Source organism: Strix aluco, chromosome 1, assembly GCF_031877795.1.
Source record: "Strix aluco isolate bStrAlu1 chromosome 1, bStrAlu1.hap1, whole genome shotgun sequence".
NCBI classification, from domain to species: domain Eukaryota; kingdom Metazoa; phylum Chordata; class Aves; order Strigiformes; family Strigidae; genus Strix; species Strix aluco.
Genome location: NC_133931.1, coordinates 138001461 through 138015156, shown reverse-complemented (window position 1 = coordinate 138015156; position 13696 = coordinate 138001461). Strand labels below are relative to the sequence as shown.

The 13696-nt window shown below is 37.3% G+C and overlaps 1 protein-coding gene across 6 annotated transcripts in view; it reads right to left on the bottom strand.

The window, feature by feature from the left end:
* The window catches only part of ITGB8 (integrin subunit beta 8), a 49276-nt gene that overhangs the window by 32976 nt on the left and 2604 nt on the right, over window positions 1-13696 (bottom strand). For all 6 annotated transcript variants that reach the window (XR_012624801.1, XM_074837013.1, XM_074837053.1 and 3 more), the window contains exon 2: window positions 1605-1690. Coding sequence is in view for 5 of the 6 variants with exons in the window: in XM_074837013.1 (XP_074693114.1) it covers window positions 1605-1690 (86 nt within the window). In the remaining variant the exon portion in view is untranslated. The remainder of the gene's footprint in view (window positions 1-1604; window positions 1691-13696) is intronic.

Here is a 13696-nt window from a genome sequence, read left to right as displayed (position 1 = left end):
ACAATCAGAAAAAACTGACTTTGGAGAAAAAGGAAACTATGTACTGTCACTATGTCACTAAAAAAAGCTCTGCTCTGCTATGAGTTAGTTACACCAAGAAAGTGTCATTCACATGACATTGAAACAGGTTAGTTTTCAGAGGAATCCACTGGTAATGTTACTTAGGCTAATATTTAAAAGTAGCAGCAGAAGTCATCTTTAGATTTATCTAACCTGAATTTGTCTATCACAGATGTTTAAGTTTTACCCCACACCAAATCCAAAGACCAGCTGGACTATATCACTTCAATCCCCAGAAGGAGGAAACTACGTAGTACAAGACTGGACAGTTTAAGATGCCACCAACAAAAAAAAAGCCACTATGACAACAGAAAAGTGATTAGTAGTAGGATGACCTCAGAAGCAGCACATCCTTTGTTGCAGCGAAAGGGCAAAGTCGCCAAAATTGTGCCAACATGATCCAGTGCAAAATTCCTTCCTGACCACAAAACTGATGATTAACAGGATCCTGATCATGCAAAGAAAAAAAGACAAGATCCTTTGTATTCTTTCAAAGCATTGGTCCATCCCAGCCACAGCTGGAGACCAAACAATGGACAATCTCTGATATTTCAGAGGCGGATGGGGAAAATAAACAATCAAAAAGTGCATACAGCCAGCTGTGTATTAAAGAGCAGTCATCCAGACCCTGAAAAAAACAGAGAAAGCCCCTGAAGAATGAGACTCAACAGTCATTTATCTTGTTTTCCAAGTTCCAACTCATTTTTGTAGTCTGATATATTTTTTCCATAACCTTCTTTAACACAGACAACTGAGACAACTTTTTTAGGTTACTGCTATTTATATACCCTTTTTGATGTATATACATTTCAAAAAGGTAGATTTTTAAGTATAAAGAACTTTGCTACTCTCATTGCTCTCACTAACGACTGATAGATATGTATCATTTTCTGAAGTTACTTACTCGAAATCATGTAATTAACTGTTTTTTCTGTCAAACAAAAACAGAAATTCCCATATTCTTACAGTTCACAAATCAGTAACAATTTCAGAATAATTCTTGCTACCTAAGATCTATCTTCTGTGATAAGTCTGAGAACTGATAGCTTCAAGTGTCAAAATAAGAAGAGTTTAATTTTTTCCATTTGTGACAGGGTCATGATATATGGTGATGTCAAAGTTAACTCCATTGCTAGTAAAACCTTTTGTTAAATGAAATAGGCATATATGTATAGACTTGCTCTGATATATAATGAGGACTTAATATAAATTACTGATAAGTAATTTTGCTTTTGAAGCCAAAAAATGTTGAACTCTCAAAGTTACTATAAGTCTGCCAAAGCTGTCTACAAAGCAGATGGAACGCATTAAAAAGTTCTCACTTTATTTAAAATTACCGCAATTTTCCAAATAAAAGATTGTATTTTATCCTTTGGAAACAAAATATATTTCACATGATTTCTCAGGTTCTGTCTCCAGAGGTCATTTAAAGATTTTCCTGCTATTTCTCACTATAATTTTCATGGTTTCAAAGTCTTTTATCTTTATAAAGATCAGAAGCAGCTAAAATATAAAGTCAAAAGTAAATAAGCAAAATGCCATACCTCTTGAGCACACCATCCACACTCTGGACCCAACGCAAGACACTTTGTGCATGTTACTGCATTTGAAGTGGCACATCTGTTTTCCGCTGCAATGAAATATAAAACCAAACATTCATGATTTATGATGATATGTGGGAATTGTAAAATACCTAATTTTAAACCAAGATTTCAAAAATTACTTCACCGGATTAAGAGTGATGACAACCTATCCAAACAGAAGTAAAACAGAACAAAGGCACCTCGGCGAGGGAATCTTGCTGTATTTTTTTTTATCTACAGTCTAGAACTGTATGTACAGATGGAATAAACTCCATTCTCAAGGCCAAATTTTTAAGATCCTGATTTAGAATAATTTTGAAGTGAAAGTTTATCTTTGGCATATACCCTGTTGATTTACTGCGTAAGTGAAAAAATTTACTAGGTAGCTTATCTCTTCATAGACATTTTCCTTTTAAGTCATTTACACTTGATTGAGTTATTCGTTATTCACTTTGCATGGAACCCAAAATATTTTCTCACCTTCTATAAATATTCCCTCTCTGCATTTTCTGGAATGAATAGTTTCCCAGAAGAGGCAGATTTTTTTTTTTTCAGAAGTGAATACAAATTTATCCAACATTACGTGTGACACAGATTGAAGACACATTCTGTACTAACAACTGCAAAAATTGTGCCTACTAAAAGGTCTATCAGCAAAGCCCTTTATACCCTTTTCACAGCTTTGTTTTATAGGTCATTGCTTAAGTTACTACTCTTTGCTATGAAACTTTGGCAGTTAGAATTGAGAAGAGATAGCCTTTTCAAGGACTTGGTCAGCTTAACTTGAATGTCAGCACTAGCATATCCTTTCAGCACGTTCAGCACAACTTCTTGCAGACCAGTGTGCCTCTACACGAGACAGAATTTGCCTGCCAAAAGCTATGAGGAAGGCACATAATATGACTCTTCGGTGCACAGCACAGTAGTAGTGCTGTTTAACAACACTGCTTTGTGGCATATCCAGCATGGCATATTATAAAATATACTGGAAACAAAATAAAATTAATTACTGCATACTGGAAAGGCTACATCTGTTAATTGGTCCATCGTGATAATGTGCATATCATCATATCAAAACAGTTTGGAGAAAGGTTTGCTTTTCATCCAAAGTTTTGGCTACATGGACTCTCAGATTATTTCTTTCCAGTCTGCAATAATGCAAACCATCACTCTTTTTAGAGTAATGCGAGTAATTTATTACAGTGAAAAGCTGTATTAGGAAAACATGTACTAAAATATCTTTTTAATCTTTATTTAACTGTATCAGCTATGGATTCAAAGGTGAGATCCCATATCACATGAACTCTAGTCCTCAGTAGGTCACTCTGAATAACTGATGATCCAAGGAACTAATCACAGCTTGCAAGTTATTAGTATCAACAACATATATACAATTATCAGTACTAACAAGATAGAAAAGCCTAGTACAGCACAATTGCAGCATTATACTGATGACATATAGGTTAGTGGCAATTTCATTAATTTCAAAAGTGAGACCTATATTTCTATTTTGTATAAACGGCTGTTGACAATTTTTGCCATGCAGGCAATGTGAGAAAAGAAATGTATATGAAAGGGAGAGAAACTCTTACAGATATGATAGAAACAATAAGCTGAAAAGCAGCCCAGGAAGATGCTGGAACAGACAGAAAACTGACTAAAGGGTGGGAGAGGTGGGCAGGAATAAATAAAGGAGGAGTTGCTAAGGAGAGAGAAAAGAACAAGACAAAATCCAAAAGGTTTTTGTTTGTTCGTTATAAAAACAAACACAGCAAGTTTGACTTGGATGTGCAGTGAGAGCAAGCTCATTCCGCACCAGCACAATAAAACTTCTTTGCATTTATAAGAAGATGGCAACAGCACTTCATATTCTGCAGTCTGAAAGAGCAGACCTGGAGGTCACAGAAAAGGTTACCGCAAACTGCAGGAGAGGAGAACGAGGATGAGGATTCCAGGTAGGTACCGACATGCACAGGGTTGTAGAACTTGCCACAGATCCCCTTCTAGACAGTATCGGTAAAGTGCAAAGACACAGGATGAAAAGTTGTTGAAGGAATAAAAAGAAAAAGAATGTAATTGTTCTTGGCACAGAAACATCACTCCCATCTTCAACTGGTTACCAAAACCAACAGAGATGAAAGGCATTGCAAGAAAAAGAGAGTAAAGTGATGGATTCAGTAAAAGTGTCAAAGGACAAGGAAAGATACGAATTGCTGATCTGCAACATAAGAGCGGCTAAAGACCACCATGGGGCAAAATAGGGAGGAGATGACATGAAATCAAGTTAACATCCACTGTAAGAGATAGAGCTGTTCTGATAAGAATAAATAGTTGACAGGAAGAAATGAGAGACCTGTGTTTCTAGCTATACAGATAAGGGATAAGGCAAATTAATTCCTGGTCATTGTAATCAGTAAACTGAAGTAAACCAAATGATGAGTTTGGCCTAATTAATTTCCCACAGTAATGTCTGAGACTCCTTTCTTAAAACATATAGGTATATCTGCATAACACACATTTCCCAAAATTAAATGCCAGTGACCATGTAACAGAATATTACTATCTTATTGTAATATGCACTTGCTAAAAAAAAATAAATAGTATGTGTCTATGGCTGGAACAACTGTACCATATTTCCAGATGCACTGGAAAAGTGACTGAAAAATAATTGTCCCAATTTTTTTTTTTTTTCTGTATAGTTAATTTACTGAATCTATTGAGGCTTGATTTGGTTTATTAATACAGTCTGCCTGGTAAAATATAGGGGGGAGTGTCCTTCTAAACTGCTAAGGCAGAAAAAAAAGATCATAAAAACCAGTTTGTGTTCTCAATGTGATCATGGCAGATGAAATCCTTTAACAAATGAGATATACAGTATTGCTGGATGCAAATCTCTTTGCTGATAATTCTCCACTCTCAAGAGCTCCATTTTCGCAACATGAAGTCACAGATTGGCAATTGACAAGCTTGGTACCATTGGCTCAAAAAGTTGATTTTTTTGGAATAAAGAGAAACTTGAAAAAGGTTTATTAATGCCCAAGAGACATTCTGGCTACATCACCACCATAGTTCCCAAGTACATAGTCCCTTATAGCGGTAACATTTATGGACATGCTTTCATTCATCAAATATTTATTATTCAGTTATAAGCCTACTCTAAAACCATAACTGATTTAGTATAAACTTCTCAGTTTCTTTTACAAGTCATATGCTAAAGCAAGAAACATTTTTTTTATGAGTTGGCTCAAAAAAGAACAGATTTTTCCTGCCACTTCACCAAAAACAGAGTCCAGACAAGACTGAGTTACCGTTTAGCCAAAGCTATGGGCAAGTTTCTACTGGCTTGGTTATAACTAATGTATGCCAAAAGGTATTTTCAACAAGGGCCAAATTTTGTGCTGGGAACATAGGCATATGCATGTAATAAAAAGTGAGTGCAGCAGGTTAAACTGCACTTTTCCAGCCTCCTCCACAAAATACAACCATGCTCCAACGACTGCAGCTATTTACAGTGATCACAGGTGTGGCAAGCCTAAACTCTCAGCAACAAGAAGGATCAAGGCAAGACAAATATCATATATGTTATAATCATATCCTGCCTCCCTATTATGAAAAAAACTTTATCATGATCAGGGTATTTATCTCAGAGATGAAATAACGCACACTGGTGTTTGAGAGGGGATGTTAAACAGGTTTTCAAACAGAGAGCACTTTGTTCAAGTACAGCCAAGAATTCGGATTTATATCAACTTCGCTGTTGGTACACGTTTGTGCTGTTTTTGGAGGGTGTACCATTTGCTTTCTTAAAAGAGAAAGCCAAAATATAACTAGCAGCTTATACTCCCTGATCATGGTTCTCAGACTGTTGAACACTAGTTAAGGCAAGAACATACAAAATTATTTATCCTCTAGAGAGCTTTTTTTCCTTAAATTCTGCATCCAGTCTTGTTCTAGGACAGCAATCAGCCTCTCCACAGATAATGTGGCCTTCAATAATGTAGCATCACTTTGGAGGAAAGTCGTAGCTTTTATGCAGTATATTGCAGTTATCTTCACCTTTTTGTCTTTCTTCAGGAGCTAAACATGACTCCTGCAAAGGGGACAGGCAGTAACTGCCCCAGCTAACACACAGTTTCTCAATTCACTTTGGCTGAATGTGCAGATACAATGAAAAGCATTGTAAAAGTGATACGGGGGTGTGGGGGGGAATTTTTTCCATTATTATTGTGTCTGACACTTACTTGCTCAGATTACAAGGAAAAAATGAGTGCCTGTGCTTTAACTGCCAATCCTAAAACCTAATCCTGGAATTAGGGTTTTTTCACCCCTTTTCCCAAACAAGCAATAATTCTCTCTACCCTTCGTGCACAATGCCATGCTTTAAGAACATGCTTTGTCACCACCAAGAGGGTTACAAGGTACGCCTCAGAATCAGCTTTAGGAGATCCTCACCCTTGCCCAGAAAAGGAGATTTCAACTTAAAAACTGTATAGCTATTATGCTTTATAAAAAATTCCCAAGATTACTTGAGCAAAAATACCAGAAAACTTTTCTTCCCTCTCCCTTTTTTCTACTACACACTGGATTTGTTAATTGGTTTCACTTCTCTATTAATGGTTGTCCACTTTAGTTTCACTATTCAGACAGGAGCTAAGCTGCACACTGATTTGAAAATATCCTTTACCAGCAAGAGAAGCAGCAGTAAACTAAAACTCATCTTGTAATAGACAAGTGTGCTTGCTAAGAAAATAAGATGTGTAAAAGAAAGGTGCAAAACATGACTGGCACTGTTAAATCTCAAGCTCTGGAAAAATACTTCTGTAAATTTGGCAAGTAAGTAAAAGGAAAAATACTTCTGTAAACATGGCGAGTAAAACCACCTTTGCATTAAAACAAACAAGCAAACAAAAAAAAAACCAAACAAAAAACCACCCTAGACTCTCTTTTTCTACTAGTCATTAAAAAAAAAAAAAAAAAAATAACGTGTTACAGTGTTCCTAAAAAGACAAACTGGAGTATACTGGAAGAGATAAACCGTAATGTGGTTATAGAGAAGAGATATAAATGAGACATAAATAAGAAGTATACCTGCACATCTGGATAAATGCAGTGAAAAACATCACTAGCGAACAAGTCCTGTTGACTGATACAGGCTCCCATTCCTAACTCTGCCAATATCTCCCTGATACTTTTGGGATTCCCCAATTAATCTGCATTGCCATATGAACACAGTACCCTATGAACATGAGGGGCATTACTGAGAGCAACATGAATGATACAAAAAAAAAGCCATCAAAATGCAAAGTGACGCAGCAGTATGCCTCACTGTATAAGAGTTCATCATGTTTTTGCAAGCTATGCAGTAAAATAACCAAGATCTTCCCTTTTTGGAGATTGTGCAAACTCTGAATGATGTCACTCAAGAGAACAGATGCTGGATATCAGCTGAACAATGCAAAGAGGGAGGAGGAAAAGGGGGAGACCTCTCTCAACACAGCATTAGAAAAGCTCTGGCAGAAAAGGACAGTCGTAGCTGATGCTGGAGGACAGCAAATGACAGAAGTCTGCTGTGTAATGGCATGTGGAGATGGAGTTCCCAAGCAGTGTTGGGAACTTCAATAATTAGGGAATGATATAGACACTAGGCTTCAAGGAGGTACTCCTGATACCTCTCTGAGCCTACACGTGTGTTAGCCTCATCTCTCTGAAAAGTTTAATTACATATAAATGTTGCACATGATTCAAGAGGAGAACTTGGAGAACAGAAGCCTCACACAGATGCATATAAACTCAAGTTTTTCATGTATACACATCAGTTTAGAGGATTTTTTTATTTTGTCAGAAAGATGAATACAGCAGCATTTTGGAAAAGGTACTACCCAAAATAGCTACTGGTTACACATAGAACTCACAAACACAACATTCAAACCACAGCCTCAAACATGACCTTGACGGTGGGAGACAGAGCTATTGACTGCTCCAGACTGACTTTGTTCCCAAGCCGCAATACAGAATGAAAACAAGCAATGTAACCTTGAAATTTTTCACAACACACAATTTTTGTATCTTGGCCAACTTTATTTGTAGCCTCTCCTTTCTATGGAACTTCCTGCTTTTAGGGGAGATGGTTAAATTTTGTTGATGCAATCCATGCCTGCAAACAATGAGTCAAACACTATTTGGCTTCTGAAATCAACCTATTCTGTCTCTTGCAAATAAACACACACAGGACAATTTACTCTGATTATATCATTAGAAGAGACTCATTTCCCACAGCCATTTGCTTTTATGGCACAGGTTTGATTGTCCTGTTTGCACAGCTTTGCACCAATAAAAATGCAAAGCATATGGAACCAGAGAGCTTAAATCTTTTTTTATTAAATCCCTTGATTTAAAGGGAACTTCAGGATGTGTGGAGCTGTGTTAATTCCCTTGTTTCCTAGGATGGAACATGGGCATAGGAATCATTACACGCTAGTCATTTCAGCTGCTAGAATCTCCCTTGGAGTTGGCCAGCTTGGACACAGTCATGCTGTTTGAGTGAAGCCTGGAATGGCTACTGCCATATTTCATTGCTAATTTAATTTATTGTGTATTAGTAAGCACTGCTAGCAAGTAGCACATCAAGAACCTAGAATGGTCAGTATATTCCTGTGTATACTATAAAGTCTTTACCTAAATATGAGATCATGATGAATATAAACGTCGACACAAATGACTATTTTTTGACTGCTTCAACCTTGAATAAAAGACGAGCCCAAACCGTATCTCCCACCATCTTCTATAGCTCGACCTCCTCAAACCAGGCCCTCAACCTCCAATCGCCTCCCTAATCTACCTTTCTATTGCATATCTAGTCTTCAGATTGCTGCTTTCTGTCCCATAAAAGCACTACCTCTTCCTGGCACTGTGTCTTCATTCACAAGCCCAGACACAGTGCAGAGGATGGGCAACAGCTCAGAGCTATTTCTTCCCAAGGAGTGTCACCATAGACTACCCGATCCACGGGTTCTTAGTCCACAGCAATGCAAACAGCTCACTTCACTTTTATCTGCATACATTGTGAGTTGGAACAAACTTACTCTGCATTTCAGACTGTAACTCTCAAAGCTGAAAACCTAATGGAACCCGTCTCTCAATTCTGAACACAAAATAATAACCAAGTTGTGCTTCTGCACAAGTTTTTCCTGAAACAAACCAAAAGCCCCAAACCAAACACTGTGCACCTGTGTATATTAGGATGACATGTCAGGGTTAAAGCAAAACACTGAATGCATAATACTTAGTTTACACTCACAATGAGGAAACCTCAAAAAAATTAAATACAAGCTAAGACTGGTATCAGAGAGGACAACCACCACTCCCCTTAAGGACTTGTAGTTTGTAGTCCACAAGTTTGGGAGAAGCATTTATTCATCAGGGCTATTTTAAAAATGCTATTGCCTTCTGGACTACAAAGTGTTTGGTGTTTGTTATTTCAGTAATTTGCTTTTAAATAAGGTCTTCAATCTTCAAACATGGTTACTGGCCCCAAGACAAATGGAATATGGTAAAACCTCTCTGGAATTTTCTTCTAAATTATTTTGGTTACTTTTATGCTCGTTGAATGCAGAAACCGTTAGATGTCATATTTTAATTAACTGTGTGATAACAGCACAGAAAACTCTTTAAGATCCCATTTGATGATTAACAGCTGAATTACAAGTTCTTCATAGGTGAGTTAAACTACAGTGCTTTCTGAATATATACATCAAAAATGGATGAACACAAAGATCTCCTAAGGGAATAGTGAGAAATTAGTTTCTCAAAAAGGAGATATGTGCATTGTTCACAAACATTCTAAAAAAACCCAACCCCAAAACCCAACCATACCTGTCTAGGAACAGACACTGGCCAACCTCCTTTTTAAGTTTATATAAACCTGTTAGGTTTTTATAATCTGGGGGAAAAGATTACACAAAATATGACTGCAGGCTATAAAATATGCAGACTCGCATACAAACTGTAACTATTGGTGCACATACACTGTTTAAATGCAAGCTTCTGCTTGTGCTTCTACAAGTAAGTATTTACATATGCGTATGGTCTGCAGGTGCAGTTTAAATGCTCTGTAAGGGACAGCCTTCAAACACGCAAATTCTAGACTTTAAACAGGTAGTGGTTTATTTAATGTTCTGAAGTAATGCCACAACATTTTTGACAGCAAAATGCAGTCCAACAGTTTTGCTTAGATTGGAAGAGCATGCTTGGTGATGACATCAGTTTTATTTAGGTAATTTTGCATCATTTATGCCAGAGTGTAAGTTGAATCAAGTTTCCTTAATTCTTGGGAGTCTTGTTTGTGTAAGAAGATGAGACCTCAGTTCAGCTTTCCAGCAAGAAGCTCTCATCTCAGAGAAGCAAGTTGTCCTCAGGACAGTACTAACCCCAGTCACACTGCAGACATGAAATGGAAATAAATCGTACTCTTAAGCACAGGAGAACAAGTGGAATTCACTTAGCCTAATTCCTCTGAAGACCAAGAAGGAACAGAATTTATTTTGGAAAGGGCAGTTGCTGGTTTAATCAGACTTGGACTACTTTAGTGATGCCACCATACATCATGCAGCTGTATTCATAACACAGCTACAACAACAGCAAAATACCAAAAATACTTAAGTTTTCAAGATTTGAACCCAATGAAATACTGCTGCTAACAACTTAACTCCCAAGTCAGCAGGCAGAGAAGGGGCCTGAAGAAAAAATAAAAATCCAGCATCCAGGAACATCAGTCCACCTGCCTGAAGCTACAGAATTTTCCTCCTCCAATAATTACAGTTAAAATCTCTGCCTTAGTATCTTTTGCTAATTATAAATACTTCAGACTCATTACTGTCACCATGGGTAATAGCAGGCAGAAATCGCTGCAGGCATATGACAATGAAGTCATGGGAAGCATAGAAACATATGAAGAAAAAAGTCAATTATGAGCTTTTCAAACTTCTGAATTTAGGCAAATATAGCCTCAGCTAGAAGTTGCCTTTTTGGCAGCTTTCTAATGCTGTAAATTCCGATCATCCTGAAACACTTACATTTTGCTCAAGGGGTTATTCTTGTTCTGCCACCAGAACAAGGGGGAATCCTGAATGGCTGGCAAGAAGTTTTCTTTTCTTCTTGAAGAAAGGTTCCATTACAGTGGACAGTGAACTAATTCATTAGAGCTCCACTTCCTCCCAAAAGCTAAACTAAATAGCCCAAGTCCATTTATGTAAACTGCCAAAAGAAAAAAACTGAATCTTTTAATAAAATTCAAGTGCTTAGAGAAGAATAACAGACCATATCCTACTTTGTCCATCATAAAGTATGCCTATTTAAGCAGATCAGAAAGAAGTATTACATCTTTCCTCTGGTTAGACAGAAGTCAGCAATTAGTAATGGACACATACAGGAACTTTGAAGACAGATTTTGCTGAAAATGGGGACGTAAGTAGAAACAGAAACACTGAGGCCTTAAGAATTTGATTAAAAAAACCCGAAAAGTTTATTAACAGAAAGGAATCAATATTCTTCTCCAGAATTTTGTTTTCAGTACATTCAACTTGAGAAGCCAGATTTACACCAAAATGTCTGCACTACCAGTTACAGTAAAAGCATAGGATAGTTCACATATATGATTCTTGAAAACATATGATTTTAGTGTCATTAATGTATTTTAAGAACACTGAGCACACTTTAAACCTCAGGACACGAAGCCATTCTGCTTGTCCCTCCTACCCCCGACAGAACTCATTAAATCCCAATCACTGCCTAAGATACACCTATCCCAATACTAAAAAAGTATGGTATTGCTATATGCAGTTTTTAAAATGTACATTGATGAGAAATCAAATAATTCATGTATATAGTGTAGATTTTATTTGTACAATATGGCTAACGTTTCTTACATCAGGCCTATTCTAAAGAAGTGAGATCCCTAGCTTCTGAGGACTTACTCCCCAAAATAATGATGAATCTGACTTTCTCGAACAGCCTGGATAAATTATCAGCAGCCCATGTCAATTTACACAATTTGTAAATATACTATCTTATGTTTCTCTTCTCATACTTCCTACTGTAGATTAGTAACTAATACAAATTGTCTCAAGTTCAAGACACAATTAACATGGACATGTCATCACGAGTTCCTTCTAGGGACTTGAAAAATATTACCAGCATTTATGCATTTTGTGAAGTATAAGGAAGATTATAATCTGACGTTTTAATGTCCTGTTGTTGAATATATAACCAGATGACAGTTTATTCGATGAAGATTTTCTTAAGCTTCCATAAAGCTCACAATCTGACATCTTTCTGATGCTCTGTGGAGGTAAATTAAACTTAGATTGTACTTTAATGCAAAATCAAATTTATTTATTCAGGTCTCTTGACTAATGGGGTATAATTCCTGTTCGCTCAGTTGTTGCAGTTCCAGCCCTTGAAAGTTTAAGGACCAGAAAAGAAGCTACTGCCTCTTCAAACTGCTATGCAGAGTATTCCTGCTTCATGCAATCTTCAGGCTGACTTCACGGTTTCCTTCAGCAGCAGCATGTTCTAAATGACAAGGAGACAACCTTCCCAGAGCACCAGGAGTATGGTTATTGCTCTTCTTGTTGGCAAACTGCCCATCTCCTCTTTTCCCAGTCTCACCCCATCCCAAATATCTGTAGCATGGAAACACTGTGAATACTATAAATGCTACCACCAGTATCATTCAACTTGCAAAAACCATAAAATAAAAAATCCCACCACATAAAACCCCTGAAGAGACATGAAATTGCAACAGATTATGAGAAGTGTACAATCTGCAAAGCAAATTTATGCATACCATTGGCATAATATGCTCCTTGGGCAATGTGCAGACAAGCAAACCTCCCCCTCGCTGTTCCTCAGAACTGCAACTTACAGCCCTCTCAAACACCCAGGTTGGCTTTCACAAAGATGGTCCAATACCCCTAGGGAGCAGATCACCCACGCAGACTCAGGAAATTAAAAATGGGTTTTCTCTTCTTCTTGGATTGTTTTAAGCCTTAGGAAAAGCAGAGTTGTTTCAGTGCTGAGTATCCCATACAACACAGCTTCTTCCACTGAGCCCCAAAAGGGGCCAGCACAGAAGAGAAATCAACAGACAAACACCAGTTAAAACTATCATGATGTTTCATTTATTTCAGAGCTTTTTTTGTGTGCAGGGACATTTCCTGACCACCTCTCTTCAAAAACAGTTCTTCCATGGGTGGTTTGAATGACTTTTCCTATTCCTTTGAGAAGTAACACAGTAATGATTTATGAAACTTTCTAACTAGAGGGAACACACATGAGAATCTGACGTGACAAGACTGGCAAAACATCAAAGACCCAGATGAGGGAACATTAATGAATCTGGCATCAGAAGTTATGCTATTGGGATAAATCAATTAACAGTTGTCCCTGCCATGATCACAGATCTTCTACTTTCCCAGATCCCCTAACTATCTTTCCAAATGACACTCTAAAGAAGACTGAAAATACCAACTTTTAAAGGGTCAAGAGATTTGTCAACCATGACTACGTAACAGAATTCTGTGACTGTTCTCCAACTCTTAAATCAGGGATAAAGATTTTCATGCCATCCCATCCCTATGCATCATGTTTACTTCAGCTTCATACAGGAATGACTACCCAGATATTTCTAAGAGCACCAAATACCTTAGTTTTCAAATTTTAATATATGTAAAAACTGGTGTTGAGACACTGCTGAGATTTGAACCAATGTCCTCTGTTAACCTTGACCAATCAGTCATTCCTCAGTATTTAAATTTACATATTCCATGAGCTTATACAGCAGATAAAAACCAAAGGGTTTCAACAGTTTAGTTTCTGAACAAGGAAAGGGAACTGACTGTCTCCACTGAAGGGAGCACTTACACAACTGGTTAACACAATGCATACACGTGCTCTCGCTGCAGAATTCAGCTTTTATTCAGTTTACTGGTTTACATCTTCAGGAGTCTGTCAGATTTTAGTGTTCAAATACAACCTTGGGATCTGCAGAAACCACT